Here is an 18004-nt window from a genome sequence, read left to right as displayed (position 1 = left end):
GTGTTAAGGGGCCATGGGCAAACAAGACATGGTCTCTATTTCCAAGGGAAAATAGTATATGTGCTTGTAACCCTCACAGATGGAGAGCAGTGCCACCTGGTTTTAGGAGTGCCAGCCTGCTCCACCCTGGGCCCTGCTGGTTTAACCTCAAACTGTCTTCTCTTGGTATTATGGTTTGTTACCGAAAGTAGCCAGCATCAGAAAGAGAAGTGGTCTCAGAAGGATCTGGCATCCCAGTAATGGCTGGTGACTTCTCTCTCAACCTCAGTTTCCTCATTTCTAACTGAGGGTTTTGGAGCCCCTGAGTTCTCTGCCAGCTTTGACATTCTGTGGTCTTTCTTATCTATTTTAAACTGTTAGTTCATTTGAGTGAGTCCAGGGCAAAGACAACATTTATCCTTGCATCCTTAGTGCCTAGCACAATCCTGGAATGTGGTAGTAATTCCATACCTGCAACTGGATGGATAAATAAATATGCAATTGAAAAAATAAACACAGACATTGATAAAATATGCATAAAGAATTAATACAGATAATGCATTTTTTAGTGCTGCAAATCTGTGCACAGGAAGTAGAATCACCCTGGACTTCAACAAATATTATCACTTTCCTCAAAAGCTAAGGCTGGTTTATCCTTCCCCTGCCTGCAGTCGTTGACATGTTCATTTTCAAATGCAAACTCAACAATGGCTATGCTTCACAAAGGCAACCCTGCCTTCTTGATTCTCCCATAAGACTCAGGAGAAATCAAGCTGTTTCTATGAATTTTAGTTAGAAGCATTGCAGTTCCAGGGTTAAAGTAATTGTTTTTCATGTAACTGCTCCATCAAAAGGCATCTTGCATCAAAGTTGTGATGCAAATTGGTGGGCCATGCTCAGGGACCTTCTGAAGAAAGAATTCTAGGAAAGAAAGGAGGGTGTAGATGGAGAATTGGCTCGAGGGTTAAGTCTCAAGTTCAGGCCCCAGCTCTTCTGCTAGCTACAGGATAACTTGGGTAAGGCATGTCACCTCTCTGGGCCTCTGCTCCCACATGTGTCATGCAAAGAGTGTGGACTACATTATCTTCAAGTCTCTACCAGCTGGCAAATGCTATGCTTCACCAACATTTGTGATTATTGGAAAAGCCCAAGGATGGTGTCACAATTATCGCTCCAAGCACTAAGTAATGGGACATCTGTTGCCGACAACTAAGCTAATGGAAGTTGTTCCTAGTGATATCCTGAGAAAATGCTAAAATTCCTTGTCCAGACCCATGCCTTGATCTTCTCCATGACCTGGCCTCATCTGTGCCTCAGCTGTACCCTCTTTACTGGGGAACAAGCTCAAGCTTTGAGATATTTGGGGCCTGGAGAAAGAGGGTGACTGAGGACCATGGGATTGGTCCCAGGGGTGGCCTGGGTGAAGGGCAGGCTCAGTACAACAGGTCAAGGAATGAGGAGGCAGGTGCTGTGGTCTGGGGCTGCAGTGAGGCAGAGAGCTCCAAGCCGAGGCTGGAACTGACACTCCAGAAAACTTGTGGGGTGAAACAATGAGCCCCTTGATCTGGGAGACAGCAAGGAGGCTACCCAGCCAGGAGCCAGTCTCCTGCCCTACGTTCCCTCAAACCACTTTCCTCTCCTAGGGTTACACAGTGAAACCAGGCAGGGATGCTCTGGTCTGGGCTGTGAGGTGATAGCACTTTTCTCTTTCTGCTTCTCCGTATCAAAGGGAAGAACCTTGGTCACAGGGTGTTGATGGGGCTTGTAACCAAACCGAAGTGGGATCTTCTTGCCTTGGCATGGTAAAGCCAAACATCCATACTGAAGTTGTGAAGTGGGAGGAAGCATGGTGTTTATTTGCAAGGCACCAAGCAAAGAGAATCTGGTAGCTGACACTTAAGACTCAATCTCCTGGATGGCTTACAAGCAAGGCTGTTTGAAGGCAATGGTAAATTTCAGGAGAGCAGAAGTTACAGGCAAATTTGTAAATCAGTATGTGGATGTTTTACATTGGTTTGGCCTAAAAAGGTGGGAAATCTGGAAGCAAGGGCTTAAAGGTCATACATGGCTTCAAAGACTTTCTGATTTGCAATTGTTTAAGGAAGGGAAATTTTGTCTAAAAACTTGGGTTCAGCAGAAAGGAATATTAAGGTCTGGCCTGTGGATGTGACTTCTTCCAGGTCCTCAGAGCTAGCTAGGTGCCTGGAATTTTCCTTTATTCTATAGCACTGGAGAATAAAGAACACAGTCATTAGCTGGGCATGGCAGCATGCACCCTGTAGTCCCAGCTATTTGGGAGGCTGAGGCGGGAGAGGATGGCTTGAGCCTGGGGGACAGAGGTTGTAGTGAGCCGAGATCATGCCACTGCACTCCAGCCTGGGCCACAGAGTCAGAATTTGTCTCAAAAAAAAAAAAAAAAAAAAAAAAAAAAAAAAAAAAAAAAAAAAAACCGTCAATCAGAGTTCAGGCCTCAGTTTCCCCTCATTTGAGGTCTATATGCCAGCAAATCCATTTGGTTCTGGGTTTCTGAAAAACATCCAGCTGGGTTTCTGAAGAACACCTCAGGGACATATGTTAAGATGTTCTCTTTAGTTTCTATAGAGAGCCAAACATCTGATGACTCTAACTTCTTTGACTATTGCTTTAAGCTACTATTACTTTCTTTCTTATCAAGTTGCTCATTTGCTTCTTGGGGCTAGCCTAGAATTTCCCTTGCAGAAACTCAAGATTTTATTTTATTTCCATGTTTGGGGGCCTAGCAGCCCCTAAGTCCCTGCTCCATCTCAGGCTCATGGTCCCCAATTCTGGGGTAGCAGCGAAAAGAGGAACAGAGATGAGCCCTGCGGACATCTGGGTGTCTCTGCTATGGGGGGCAGGGGTGAGCATTACATGAAAAAGCTCTGCCAAAGCCTTGTGGGATGGGAATTGGAACAAGCTGTCAAGAACAGCCTCTCCTTGTTTTTAGTAAGGAATAGCTCTTGGTGTTTTCTTTCAGCTTGGGTTTTCCAGCCAAGTGATGCTATGTGCCAGTGCCATTCCTGCACAGAGCTGGTGGGGACCAGCCTTGTAGCCAGTACCATCCTCTCAACTTGCAAACCATGAAGGCCTGGACAGGTAGACCCCAGTCTGCAGGTTAGGGATCCAGAACAAGAGGAAAACTGTGATAGTCTCTGCACCTAACGGCCCTCACCTGAGGGGTGCAAATCAGATACCCACACAGGAGTGGTATGGGGCAGGGTTTTCTTCTGGGTTACTGATCCTCATTTGCTCAGGAAGGATTTTCCAGGGCTCAATGCAGTGTGATGCCAAGGAGGAGGTGAAGGGGCCTTGCAGTCATTGAAGGGCAGTTACTAGGGGACGTGGCTGCAACCTCGAAAGCCTGGGGTCCCATTGCTTATCACCAGCTGTCTTGCCCTTTGCCCTCCACCTGGAGCATCTGCTCTTGCTTTGGAGCCTAAGAGTGTCTGAATTTCACACAGTCAAGAATCCCTGTCTCCCATTTTCCTCCACTGCCATGTGCAGAGAGAGGCATCTCCCTGACTCCAGTAGCCCCGTTCTCCCTGCAGGGACCCTCTTGGGGGGCATCTGAGGAAGAAAGTCCCTGGACTGACAGGAAGAGTCTTGGGCAAGTCACAGACCAGGCTGAGGCTGCCTCTCAGTCACCGCGTCTGATTAAGTGGGGGCTGACACATTGTGGGGCAAGAGCATTTCTCAGTGGTGGTTGGTTGCTTGGTGGGAAAGCTTTGACCTGGGGCAGAAACTGCCGGGAAAAAGCAGAATTTAAACCCTCTGCCCACAGAAACCCAAACCTCTTAAATCATGACGTCCTTCTCGGGCTAGAGGGTAGTCACTGTTGGAGGGCGTTGGTGATTCCCCAAGTGTGTCGCTGGAGGTGGCCTCATTGCTCAGCTCTGGGAAAGGCTCCTGCCTGCCTGCCAGTGTCCCCTATACCTCTTCAGGGACAAAGGAGGCCAGAGACACAAGTTTCTGAATTTAGACTCCAAGTTCATGAATGAGGGCAGCCTACATCATAAGCAAGTCGGACCTCAGCCTGTGGTTTCCCAGAGAGGTGGTAACAGAGCTGAGATTTTGTTGGGTAGGGAGAAAAGGATGCAAAATCCACAGCTTAGGGCCATGCTCTGTGAAGTGGAGCTAGAACAAAATGCGCCCTCTGATTTGGGTGAGTCCAGGGGAGAAGGTGTGGCTTTCAGATTTGTGTTGACCCTGCTGGGGCAGGCAGCATCTGTTGACCCTGTGGGCAGGCGGCCCCCCACCATGGGGGGAAGCCCTGAATCTAGGGGATCTGGGGACAGGTGGTGAGGAGCAGGCCTCCGTGCTTAATGAACCGACACTGGGGTCTGGGTGGAGTGGTGCCTTGTCCAGCCTCGCCCAGGTGCTCTCCAGTTCTTTTTCTCCCTTGAGGGCACTTTTCAGTTCCTGAGATCAATGTGGTCCCTACTGGGGAGACCATAGGAGCCCTGCAGGCCATGACTTTGCTCAGTGCATGGTGAGCACGGGCCATGGGCCAGAGACATCCTTGAAATTGATGCCATGCGTCCCGTAATTATGGTTATCATATGTTTTCAATTTTTTGAAGGTGTCTTATTTCCAAATATTCTTCTATCACTTCTATATACATTGAAACCTCTTGGGAATTTCAGTATTTCAGCATCCAAATGACATTTTCCAGACTTCCCGTTGCACCCACCATGATCATCTGACAGCCATGTCCCCATTCTCTCACTTGAGAGGTACGGTCATTGTAATAGCCTGAGCTCCGGGTCCAGAATCCAGAGTCATCTCAAGTAGAGAAGGCAGCAAGTAGGTGATTAGAAGGGTTGTGATGTAATAAAGAGGATGCTGGAGATTTGGGGCCCTGATGGTGGATTCTCCATTCAGGTTGCCACCAAAGCCCTGGACTCTGGGGAGCCATGCCTTCCAGCCAGCACCTGCCCATCTGGATCCATATTAATGAGTCCCTCCATTCATGCATGCCTTCCCTTTGCACAGGCTGGGCATCTCAGTGCACCGGGCTCTGTACCAGGTCACGTGATCCTCAGAAGGCTCACAGTGTCCTAAGAGAGTAAATGGCAATAGCAATTATGATACAAAGCTATGAGCGTGTACCTAGAAGGGGCCCTGTTGGGTGTGGGGACCAGGGAAGGAGAAGAGGCATCTAAGCTGAGATCTAAAAGACAAGGAAAGCTTAGGCCAGAGTATAAAAAGGAGTTTTCTGAGGTGGAGGAGTCCATGTCCTTCCTCAGCTCATTCAGGTCTCCACTCAAGGCCTGCCTTCTCTACCCGTCCAAAATGGCACCTGCTCTCACTCCTCACTCTCCACCCTCTTCCTTGTTCACTTGTCCAAGACAGTACCTGCCCTCTCATTCCCTCCCTTGTCCACCTGTCCAAGATGGTGCCTGCCTTCTCTCTCATTTCCTTCCTTGTCCACTCGGCCAAGATGGTGCCTGCCCTCTCTCTCATTTCCTCCCTCCTCCACTCGGCCAAGATGGTGCCTGCCCTCACTCTCCACTCCTTTGTTCACTTGCCCACAATAGTGCCTGCCTCACTCTGTACTCCCTGTGCTTCTGTTCTCATCTATGCTCTTATCACCGCTTGGCTATAATTACGGTTTTGTTTTTGTTGACTAGCTGTATTGCTAGACTCTCCCTAGAATGTCAGCTCCATGAGGGCAGGGACTCTGTTCGTGGGTGTATCCACAGCTAATAGACTGTCAGTCACTTACTTGGCTAAACGAGTAGGTGCACAAAGTGAGTTCAGGCTGGCCAGAACAGAGAAGCTAAGTCAGGGAGTCTCCGACCGTCTACCCTGGCTGCCTAGTCACACCCAGTCACACTCTTCCTGTTGTTTTGACCCCACACCTGACCTCTACCTGGCCTGCTCTGCGACTCACAGCACCCTCCTGCCACTTCTTGCCCTACTTGCTGACCCCACACTATGGCTTCTGTTGTAGGCCTCCTGGTGCAGCCAGAGGTGAGGCAGGTCTGTGAGAAACCAGGGCTGACAGCCTGGCCTCAGCCAACCCAGGGCCAAGCCCCCGCGCAGGGCCGGGTCCCTCTTGGTGCTGCTGGCTGCAGGTTAGCCTGTCCTTACTGCCCCCGGGGAGTTTCTTGGTGTCAGACCCAGCCTCTGAATGCCAGCTCTTCTCCATGTTTTTCTTCTCCAGGATCTCTCTGTTCTCTTGCACAGCCTCAGCCTGTTTGGGGACAGCCTGAATGAGTTTGTATTTGCAGTCTGTGTGGGGAGAACGGTCACCTGGCCAGGGATGAAGGATCTGCAGCAAATACATCCAGTATCGAGAGGAGGCGTCCCTCGTCCTCTTGCTGTAGTCTTTAGCATCCTTCCTGGGGTTGGGGTCGCCTCCTGGTGGCTTCCTCAGTTCCTCTGCAGAATTTTCTGGGGTTTTCTTGGCCCAGGCATGTGGCCAGTTCTGAGTTCTCTCCTCTCTCATGGGGCACAGATGTCAATTCTGCCATGTCCTTCGGGACCTATGAAAGTCTTTGCCAAGCCACAGTCATTAAAAGGAGGCTCCTTCCAGCCCACTTGGCCAAATACAAGACAAAGGAAAAACAAAAGTCCAGGAGTGCCGCGCTTATTGGTAGCAGGGCTTGAGTAGGTTTGTTATTTTCTCTGGCAGTTCACATAGGCATTTTCCTGCATTGTGTCACCCACTTGTCACTGGGTCCCAGTACAATGTCCACCCCCACCCCACATGACACCAGTGGATTCTGGCTTTAAAAAGAGATGACCTTGATTTCTTCTCTGGCCTTGGATTACTGAGGGTTGGAGCTAGAAGGAACCTTGCTGATTGATCATGTAATCCAAATGCCAGTCCACAGCCCACAAACCAATTGTCTCTGAATTATTTGGGACACTTGGAAAAATATAGATCCCTCACTCTTGCCACCAAGATTCTCTTTCTGTAGGTCTGGATTGGCCACAGAATCTGGTGTTCCTAATGATTTTGATAAGACCCACTGACTACTCCAGTATCTTATCAAGTGAGAACGCTCAGGTCCCAGCAGCAGAAATAGCCCCCAAGAGTAGTGGGGCAGGCAGGATGGTGAAAAGGATGTGGGAAGACACATAAGGAAACCCAAGCTGTGATCCCAGCTCTGGCACTGACCATGTGTATCATCCTGAGACTATGACTTTCCAGCCAAATCCTGGCTTTGTGATGACCCAAAGGCTTCTTTCAGTTGCTCTAGTGTTCTTTGAGTCACCAACATTTCCTCTTGGAGAACCAATGCGTTGTAATGCTCAGGAATGACTCTCTACTCCATTCTGCAAACATTGATTTTTCATTTCCTCCAGCCAGGCTGTGTGCTAAGCACTGAGTTTAGAGATCAATGTGACGGGCTCAGCCCTCAGAGAAGGGGGAACAGACCCACACTGCTGATGCTTCCATGGGCCAGGATTGTGCCCCAGAGCCCTTTTAGCTTTGTTGCATTGTGTTTGCATGACAATCCTGCAGTGTATTTGTTGTTCCCATGTTGCAGTTGGGGAAATGCCCTTAAAGAGGTTGTGAGGCTACCTTAAATTCATTCAGGTCGAAAGGGCCTACTATGCGCCATGTGCTATTCTGAGTTCTTCACATCTATTACCATGTTTTATTGATTCTGTGACACTCATTTATATATCTGTGAAATCAGGAAGCATCTGGCACTTGACATAATTTGCCACCTACCCGGCAGTTTTTTTCCTTCTTAATGGCATATGAAACAGGTGCCCGTTACAACAGGTGGCATCTCAGATTTGATGAACCAATGTGTCTCACAGTTGCAGATAGCAAGTGGCAGAACCAGAATTCACAACCGGCTCTCTCTGGCTTAAAGCACTTTCACGCTCACAGCCTAGTGGGAAAGTGAACATGAATGACCAAATCAGGGCTGAGACATTTCCCGGGACACAGCAAGGCTACCTGCCCACAAAGCCTTAACCATCCTTGGCTTCCTATTTCTCCTACACCCTCCTCCCTGGCAGGTGAGGCTGCTGGTCACTGGGGTCTCAAACAGTGGAGAGAAATCTGGTAATCACACTCCTTGATATCTACCCAAATGAGCTGAAACTGACATCCACATGAAAACCTGCACATGGATATTTATAGCAGCTTTATTCATCCAAGCAAAAACTTTGAAGCAACCAAGATGTTTTTCAGTAGGTAAATGGAAGAATAAACTATGGTGTACATAGAAAATGGAATATCATTCGGTCCTAAAAAGAAAGGAGCTATTAAGCCACGAAAAGACATGAAGGAACCTTACATGAAGGTTCACTTACTTAAGTGAAAGATGGCAATCTGAGAAGGCTGCATACTATATGATTCCAACTATGACATTCTGGAAAAGGCAAAACTATGGAGACCGTAAAAAGATCAGTGGTTGTCAGGGGCAGGGAGGAGGGAGGGATGAATAGTCTCGCTGAATAAGTGGAGCACAGAAAACTTTTAGGACAGTGAAAAGATTCTGTATGATATCATAATGGCAAATACACATTATTATACATTTGTCCAAACCCACTGCATGCACAGTACCAAGAGTGTACCCAAATGTAAACTGTGGACTCTGGGTGATGACGAGGCATCAGTGTAGGTTCATTGAGTGTACAAATGCACCACTCTCGGGGGATGTTGATAACGGGGGAGGCTGTGTCTAGAGGGAGGGGTAGTGTATACGGGAATTTTCTGTACCTTTCAATCAATTTTTCTGCGAACCTAAAACTGCTCTTTAAAAAAGACTTTTATTTTATTGTTTATTATTTCAACTTTTATTTTAGATTCAGGGGGTACATGTGCAGGTTTATTACCTGGGTATATTGCGTGATGCTGAAGCTTGGAGTATAGATGATCCTGTCATCCAGGTAGTGAGCATAGTGCCCAGTAGTTAGTTTTTCAACCCTTACCCCTCTTTTCCCCTCCCCCATCTTGTATTCCCACCCCCACCCCTGTGTTTAGCTCCCACTTAAAAGTGAGAATATGAGGTATTGGTGTTCTGTTCTTGCGTTAATTCACTTAGGATAATGGCCTCCAGCTGCATCCATGTTGCTGCATAGGACATGATTTTGTTCTTTTTCATGGCTTCATAGTATTCCATGGTGTATATGTATATGTACCACATTTTCTTTATTCAATCTGCTGCTGATGGGCACCTTGGTTGATTTCCATGTCTTTGCTATTGTGAATAGTTCTGCAATGAACATATGAGTGTATGTGTCTTCTTGGTGGAATGACTTATTTTCCTTCAGACGTACACCCAGCAATGGGATTGCTGTGTCAAATGATAGTTCTGTTTTAAGTTCTTTGAGAAATCTCCAAACTGCTTTCCACAGTGGCTGAACTAATTTACATTCCCACCAACATTACATTCCCTTTTCTCCACAGGCTTATCAGCATCTGTTGTTTTTTGACTTTTTAATAATAGCCATTCTGACCGGTGTGAGATAGTATCTCATCGTGGTTTTGATTTGCATTTCTCTGATGATTAGTAATGATGAGCATTTTTTCATGTTTGCTGGCTGCTTGTATATCTTCTTTTGAGAAATATCTGTTCATGTCTCCTGCCCACTTTTTTTTTTTTTCCTGAGACGGGTTATTGCTTTGTCGTGCACGCTGGAGTGCAGTGGCACAAACATGGCTCACTGCAGCCTTAACCTCCCAGGCTTAAGTGATCCTCCCACATCAGCCTCCCGAGTAGCTAGGACCACAGGCAGGGGCTACTATGCCTGGCTCATTTATTATTATTATTTTGTAGAGACAGGATTTCCCCATGCTGCCCAGGCTGAGGCTGGTCTTGGAGCCCTAGCCTCAAGTGATCCCCCTGCCTTGGTCTCCCAAAGTGCTGGGATTATAAGCATAAGCCACCAAGCCCAGCCCCTCTTTTGCCCACTTTCTGATGGGGTTATTTGTTTTTTGCTTGTTGAATTACGTTCCTTATAGATTCCAGATATTAGACCTTTGTTGACCTTTGTTGGATAAATAGTTTGCAAATATTAGTATTTTCTCCCATTCTGTAGGTTGTCTGTTCACTTTGTGGATAGTTTTTGTTTGTTTGTTTTCCTGTACAGAAGCTCTTTAGTTTAATTAGGTCCCACTCGTCCACTTGTCAATTTTGGTTTTTGTTGCAATTGCTTTTGAGGACTTAGTCATAAATTTTTTTCAAGGCCAATGCCCAGAATAATGTTTCCCAGGTTTTCTTCTAGGATTCTTACAGTTTGAGGTCTTAAATTTAAATCTTTAATCCATCTTGAGTTATATAATTTTGTATCAGGTGAAAGGTAGGGGTCCAGTTTCATTCTTCTGCATATGGCTAGCCAACTATCCCAGCGCCATTTATTGAATAGGGTGTCCTTTCCCCACTGCTTATTTTTTTGACTTGGTTGAAGAGCAGATGGCTGTAGGTGTGTAGCTTTGTTTCTGGGCTCTCTATTTTGTTCCATTGGTCTCTGTGTCTGTTTTTGTACCAGCACCGTACTGTTAAAAAGGCTATTTTTTTTTAAGCTGGGAAGAAGGCTGGCAAAGGGCAGGAGAGGCACAGGGTGATTTGGGGGCTGAAGTCTTGATATAGCTGGGCCCCAGCTCTCTCTTCCTCCTACCCAGGGGTAGAGGGAGTCAAAGAAGGCCCCTGGGGGCGGGTCCTGATGTGTCTAGAGCTGGGTAGTGACAGTTGGCTGCTCTGGCAGGTGGCGTGGAGGCCCCGATGATGATTCGCCTGGTGAATGGCTCAGGCCCGCACGAGGGCCGCGTGGAAGTGTACCACGACCGGCGCTGGGGCACCGTGTGTGACGACGGCTGGGACAAGAAGGACGGAGACGTGGTGTGCCGCATGCTCGGCTTCCGCGGTGTGGAGGAGGTGTACCGCACAGCTCGATTCGGGCAAGGTAAGGCGCTCTGAGGGCAAAGGACATGGGAGAGGGCCTGCACGTCCTAGGACTGGGCTCACCGCCAAAGCCCAAGTCCCTCCCACTGCAATTCTGCGAGGTCCCCATTGTCTCCCGGAAAGCTTGCTGCAATGAGAACTCACAGCCCCAGCCCAGGCAACCATCTCCGGTGGTCATCAGACAGTTCTGATGATTAGAACATTCTTCCTTTCGCGGATCTAAGTCCTGTCTCCTGGTGGTGTCCCATACCAACCCTTCCCAGTCCTGTGTCCCAGGCACAGCTGCTGTGGTCTCTCTCCCCCTGGCTAGCTCTTCAGACCTTTATAACGTGCTCTCACGTCTCTATTATGTTTTTATCATTAACACTTATATGATACTCAGTGTGCCAGCCTATGTTCTCAACATGTAACAAATATTTACCCATTTCATCTTTACAGCACTATGAAGTATACAGGTATCATCGCTGTTTTTCTTTTTTCAAGGAGGGAAACAGGATCTTGTTCTGTCTTCTAGTTTGGAGGGCAATGGTGCAGTCATGGCTCACTGCAGCCTTGATCACCCGGGCTCAAGCGATCCTCCCACCTCAGCCTCCTGACTAGCTGGGACTACTAGCAATCTCCAGCTAACTTTTCTTTTTATTTTTAATAGAGAGGAGGTCTCGCTATGTTGCCTGGACTGGTCTCGAACTCCTGGGCTCAAGCAGTCCACCCATCTTGGCCTCCCAAAGTGCTGGGATTACAGGTGTGAGCCACCATGCCCAGCCATCCCTGTTTTTCAAATGAGGAAATAAAAGCGCAGAGAGGTTGAGTAACTTGCCCAAGGTCACACAGCTAGCAAATGTCAGACCCGGAGTTTCAGGCCCAAGCAGGTGTCTTAAGAGTCTGTATTTGAACCACTCTGCTGGGCTGTCTCTGCCTCTCTGAGTCTTTTCTTCTCCAGATTAATCACCAGATATTCATCTTGTCCTCATACGACAAGATTTGGAAAGCCTTCGTCATTTTGGTTGCTTTCCTTTTGAAAGGCTGAAGCACACTGACCTTCCTACAGATAGTACAAGAGACTCTGAGGAAGGGGCACAGACCCTTCTTAGATAGATGGCTGATTCAAACCCTGCATTTGTTTCCTGATGGAAAGAATCAGACTCTTGTGTTGACTCACAACTAAAACAATGGTCCCACATACACAAACCTGGTACTCCCCACACCCATTCAGCAGTGAGCTTTCCCTTGATGGCGTGTCCTGGCCCTGTTGCTTCTGCACTCTGGGTCTTGGTGTCCTGTCTGTAACTAAAGGGCCTGCAGGCTCTATGATGGGTCTCCCAGCCTGGGCCCCCTGGGATTTAAGATGCCACTGCTCACCTGTGGAGAAGACCAGGTGGGTGTGGGGAGGGATTGGGGCTGATCCTCTCACACCCAGTTACCAGGCCCCCTGGTGACCTGTGGATGGCAGCCCGCTGACGGCAGGGTTCCCCACATCATGGAGTGGAGCCGGGTATACCTGCTATCTTGCCTGAGGTCATCGCTGTCCAACCCGCTGTGCTAAATGGCTACAGGTTGAGGGGAGAAAGTGGCATGTCCCTTCCAGATGGGGACTCGGAGCCAGGTCACATCCAGACTGGAGGTGGAAGCCTCCACTCCTCCCAGCCGCCTTCCTCTTCATCTCTATGAGGGGCTGCTGCAGTTCTTGGTCTGAATCTCATCCCATAGATCTCATTGGTAATTGACTGAAAGTGACCCTTGGTGAAATCTGTCGAGCCAGCTGGCAGGGAGTGCAGTATTAAGGGCCAGAGTTTGAGGGGCAAGTTCAAAGGGATCCGGCACCATGAAGGGCAGCCTACCAGGAAAGAATACTGTTCTCCCACCTAAGGCTTGGGGCTGGATTCCAGCTGGTTTTGGCTAAGGAAAACCACTGTTGTTGTTGATTAGAATAGGAACAGTCCCCAGATTCCCATTTTGAGCTCCAAGAAGGCTTCTTCCTAATAAGTGGCAGTAAAACCTTTTGAGAAAAAAAATTATACATTATTTTCAAGAAGCCAGAATAGGTGGTTTGAAGATCACAGGTCGTGTTAGCCTGACTCTGCCAGTTGGTGAAAAGGCAGTGGGTGGGCTTCGAGTGCCAGGCCAGCAATCCTGTAGACTTTGTGGCTCCTTTCACTCCCCTGATCTGTTCCTCTTGACATGTGGGGGGAAGCCCTAAGCTTGTCACTTGATTCTTTAAACTGGTCTATAGGAAGCTGGACTTGCTTTCATGAATGCCCTATTTTTTTGCACCATTATTTCCCTATCATGGTGTCCTAACAGGTCTCGGGTGCTATTCAAGACCTTGGCTGGTTGCAGGCCAGGTGTCACTAACGGTATACAGAGGGCCTTAGGGGCCTGGGCAGGGGAGGGCTGGCATAACTGAGGCTTTCTGCCAGCCCAGGCTGCACCCATGTTCTCCTCCTCTCTACAAGCAGTTTCCAGGCACCTGCCATGGGCCAGGCTAGCTGCAGGGCTGGGAGACAGAGCTGACCAAGCCCAGCCCTGGCCACAGCATGGGTAATGTGTAGAGGGGGATTCTAAACCATGTGCCAAGGGTTCTAATGCTGTTGTAGTCATGGGGCTGAGAGGAGGGAAGGCTGTCATTTCTGGCAGCAGGCAGAGCCACCCTGCCAGCATCCTACCCACTGGTGCCCCAACCCCACTCCCAGCTCGTCCGCTGTTGAGCCTCAAGGAGCCTCCCAGGTCCCTCTCGCTCTGCCTCCTAGACTTCTTCTCACCCCACTCCTTCCTGACAGTTTCCTCTCCCCAGCACGCCCAATGCCCCGCCTCCGCTGTCCTTGTGTTCTGCACACTCTCTCTGGAGGCTGCCTCCACACCTGGGGCTTCAGTCACCCCAGCTCTTCCCTCTGTCACAGTGCTCAGTGGAGCTCCAGACCCAAGTGTCAGGTGACCTTCCTGACAGCTGCACTGGGATGCCCCATGGGCTCCTCCAATGGCAGCTGTCACAATTGCACACATCTCCTTCCCACCAGATCCTGTGCCTCTCTCATTGCCATCACCAGAACCATCCTACCAGTCAGACCCCATCCCAGCCAGAACCGTGGGCCACCTCTTCCCTGTCACCACTCCCTCTCCCCGCATCAGGTTGGTCCCCGAGTCCTGCAGATCCCACCCGTGTTCACTCCTCTGGCATTCCTTGAACCTGTCCCCACCTCATCGTGGTTGCTGTCCTCCCCTTGGGAGATTAGTAGGTTGAGCAGTGGTTACCCTGGAGTCAAACCACCCACGTCAGAATCCCGGATCTGCCACTTGTAGCTGGAGACCTTGACTAGATTCTCTACCCTCTCTAAGCTTCAGTTCTTCCACTATTGAAGAATTACTATAAATGCTAAAGGAGATCCTGCATGTCAAGCAGTTAGCATGCACAGGCTCCGTTGTACACACTTATCTACAGGTGTGGGGTGGAGGTAGGGGCAGTAGAGGCTCTAATCCTCCAGGAGCCACTCGTCATGGCCACACACCTGCAGGCTAGCTCCTGTGGCCTTCCTTCTCGTGGCTGCTGGGGAGCTTGCTTTCTTTTTTTCTCTTTTTAAGAGATGAGGTCTCCCTCTGTCACCCATGGAGTACACCCTCTGGAGTGCAGTGGTGCAATCATAGCTTGCTGCAGCCTCGACCTCCTAGGCTCAAGCAATCCTCCTGCCTCAGCCTCCCAAGTAGCTGGGACCACAGGCACGTGCTACTACACCAAGCTAATTATTTCATTTTATTATTTTGGAGAAATAGGGTCTTGCTATATTGCCCAGGCTGGTCTCAAACTGTTAGGGATCTTTCTAGAACGAGTGCCTGGTCACCTCACTCCCTGCCTGGGTCCTCAGATGATTTTTATCGCTCTCAGAGTCAAGCTGGGTTTCCTTAGCTCAGCACCCAAGGATCTTCTTAGCTGGCCTCCTGCCCACCCCATACCTCTCCACACTGCACCTGCTGGTCATTCTCAGGGCACAGATGGTGTGTTTCATGTCCCACCTCTTCTCCTGTGCTGCTCCTCCTGCTGGAAGCCTTTTCCCTTCCTCTTCCGCTAGGGAATTCCTACTCAGCTTTTAAAAGCAGCGCAATGATCATCCCTGAGGGAAGCTTTTCTGGCTCCTTCCATGCTCCCTTGCCCCCAAGATGGAAATAACCCTCCTCTATGCTCCCATCACATTTTTCTCTATCACAGCACTTCTTATACTCTCCTGATCCCTGAGATACATGGAAACATCTTGAGGGCTTCACCTTTATAGTTCCAAAACCCAAAACTACATGGGGCATAATAGGAGCTGGATAAATGCCGAAGGAAAGAAATTAAGGAGGGAGGGAAGGTAGGAAGGAAGAGAGGGAGGAATGAAGGGGGGGTGGGAAGAAGGAAGAATGAAGGGAGTGAGGAAGGAAGCATAGAAGGAAGGAAAGAATTCCAGTGCCTGCCAAACCTGAGTCCTCCCTGTCTGCAAGCCCTGACAGTTCTCCCAGGGGTCTGGCACCATAACGTTTCTCCTGGACAGGGCATAGTAATCAGATTTTCTGTTTGCATGGGGGAAGCCAAGAAAGACCCAAATGGGAGGGCCTTGAAGATGTTCTAAATTTTAAATTGGTCCAGGAGGTGCTGGAGTGATGCAAATGGAGAGGTGGAAGGGTGATGACTGGAGGGAGGCTTGGGAGGCCACGGAAGGGCCAGCGTAGCTGGGAGCATCTCCCAGGGAGACAGACAGATGGAAAAGGAGGTAAGGACGGGTGCACATCAGACAGATTTGTAGGGGGGAACAGGCAGACAAAATTAGGAGTGTTCACTTCTAATTATAGCATTATTACCTCCTCTTGTACTTTTATCTAAGATAAGATTCAAATATTGGGAGATAGCTTTAGTGCAAGGGTCAGCCAACATTTTCCATAAAGTGCTGGATAGCAAATACTTTAAGCTCTGTGGGCCAGGTGGTCTCTGTCACAGCTACTCAGTTCTGCAGTTGGAGTAGGAAAACAACCGTAGCCAATATGCAATCAAATGGTTGGGGCTGTGTTCCATTACAACTTTATTTATAAAAGCAGGCATTGGCCAGACCTGGCTCATGGTTTGCCGTCCCCTGGCTGAGTGTTACATGCTGTGGACTGTGGCTGTATGAGGAGAAGAGACTGTAGTGGCCGAACGTGACAGGCCAGGTCAGGGCCTCTTCCCCTCAATAGTTACATTCCTAGAGATGTCACTCAATCTTTCTGGGGCCTCAGTTTCCTTCTCTTAAATACCTGTTAAATAGCCGTCCTGCCTTCTATGTGTGAGGCACAGATGGAAGCATGTAGGATTCAGCGTAACCTTTTCCTACTATGAATGTTACTCTAAATAAACACATAGAAGCTCAAATGTTAGCTCTACAAGGCAGAAATCTTTTGCGTCTGTCGTTTTGTCTTTCTGTTCATCAGAATGGTACTAAGCACACAGAGGCCTCAATAATTTGGTTGTTTGTTTGTTGTTTTGTTTTTGAGACTGAGTCTTGCTCTGTCGCCCCAGCTAGCATGATCTTGGCTCGCTGTAACCTCCGCCTCACGGGTTCAAGCGATTCTCCTGCCTCAGCCTCCTGCGTAGCTAAGATTACAGGCGTGCACCACCATGCCCAGCCAATTTTTGTGTTTTTAGTAGAGACAAGGTAGAGACAGGGTTTTGCCATGTTGACCAGGCTGGTCTTGAACTCCTGATCTCAACGATCTGCCCTCTTCAGCCTCCCAAAGTGCTGGGATTACAGGCGTGAGCCACGGCACCTGGCCAAGAGTCTGCTTTTCTTTCTCTTTTTTCTTTTTTTGTGTGAGCAACAAGGCTATTTATTTCACCTGGATGCAGGCGGGTTGAGTCCCAAAAGAGAGTCAGTGCAGGGAGATAGGGGTGGGGCTGTTTTATAGGATTTGGGTAAGTAGTGGAAAATTACAGTCAAAGGGGGTTGTTCTCTGGCGGGCAGGGGCGGGGACACAAGGTGCTCAGTGGGGGAGCTTTTGAGCCAGGAGAAGGAATTTCACAAGGTAATGTCATCAGTTAAGGCAGGAACCGGCCATTTTTACTTCTTTTGTGATTCTTCAGTTACTTCAGGCCAGCTGGACCTATATACATATATACGTTTGCAGGTCACAGGGGATATGATGGCTTAGCTTGGGGTCAGAGGCCTGACATTCCTGTCTTCTTATATTAATAAGAAAAATAACGTAAAATAGTGTTGAAGTGTTGGGGCAGCAAAAATTGGGGGGGCGTGGTATGGAGAGATAATAGGCGATGTTTCTCAGGGCTGCTTCAAGTGGGATTAGGGGTGGCGTGGGCACCTAGAGTGGGAGAGATTAAGCTGAAGGAAGATTCTGTGTGTCTGCTTTTCTAACAAGCAGTGATGTTGACAGCCCTGATCCTCAGACTGCACCTTGAGTGATCAGCTATCAGTTCTAAAGCTCAAGCAATGATTGGTACCTAGAGCTGACAGAGTTCTAGCCTCTGCCCGGTGGTGCAAGGAGCAGAGAGGGTTTGCTGGCAAGTTCCTCCGGGAATGATCCCCCGCCCCCGGCAGTGTTGACGTCACTGCAGATATACACTGCTCCTCCCTTGATGACCCCGTTCCCATTGTATTGGTCCTCCCGTGACTGGATGTGAACCAGAACCCCCTGGTGAAACACCAGCTAGAGTTTCAAGATCCTATATATATATGCATTTGGGCTGGGTCACCTTGGAACTGTTCTTTATTTGTTAGTCTTCTTTATTTGCTTTGGGTGTGACTAATCCCACAGAGCCCTGGAGCTTGCAGTCTTTTCCTGGGTAATTTGTAAACTGATGTGTCTTCCAGGAGACGTTTAATCTGCAAATCATTCTCTGCCTCAAAGGGCTTATTGTGTAAGAGCTACAGCTATCCAGGCCAGGAAGAGGCCCTGGAGAAGAAACAACATCCAAGGAGTTGGCGGAAGGGGCCTCTCCTCCCTGCTCCATCCCCGGATTCACTGCATGGCAATCCCGTGACAACAGGGGCTGAAAATATCTACGTAACAAAAATATGTTCAAGCCACTTAGTTCACGTGTTAGAGCCAAACAGCAGGAAGTGGTTTAAATGTTCTCTTGACATTCTTTGTAAACGGATTTTACCCATGTACTTCAAGAG

At 48.7% G+C, this 18004-nt stretch overlaps 1 protein-coding gene across 1 annotated transcript in view; it reads left to right on the top strand.

Moving 5' to 3' along the window:
* Positions 1–18004, top strand: part of SCARA5 (scavenger receptor class A member 5) — a 123183-nt gene that overhangs the window by 102668 nt on the left and 2511 nt on the right. The window contains exon 8 of the mRNA XM_003272915.4: positions 10675–10872. Coding sequence (XP_003272963.2) covers positions 10675–10872 — 198 coding nt within the window. The remainder of the gene's footprint in view (positions 1–10674; positions 10873–18004) is intronic.

Source organism: Nomascus leucogenys, chromosome 8 (genome assembly GCF_006542625.1).
Source record: "Nomascus leucogenys isolate Asia chromosome 8, Asia_NLE_v1, whole genome shotgun sequence".
Taxonomy (NCBI): domain Eukaryota; kingdom Metazoa; phylum Chordata; class Mammalia; order Primates; family Hylobatidae; genus Nomascus; species Nomascus leucogenys.
Note: the sequence above shows the minus strand (reverse complement) of the source record. Positions and strands in the feature narration are given on the sequence as shown.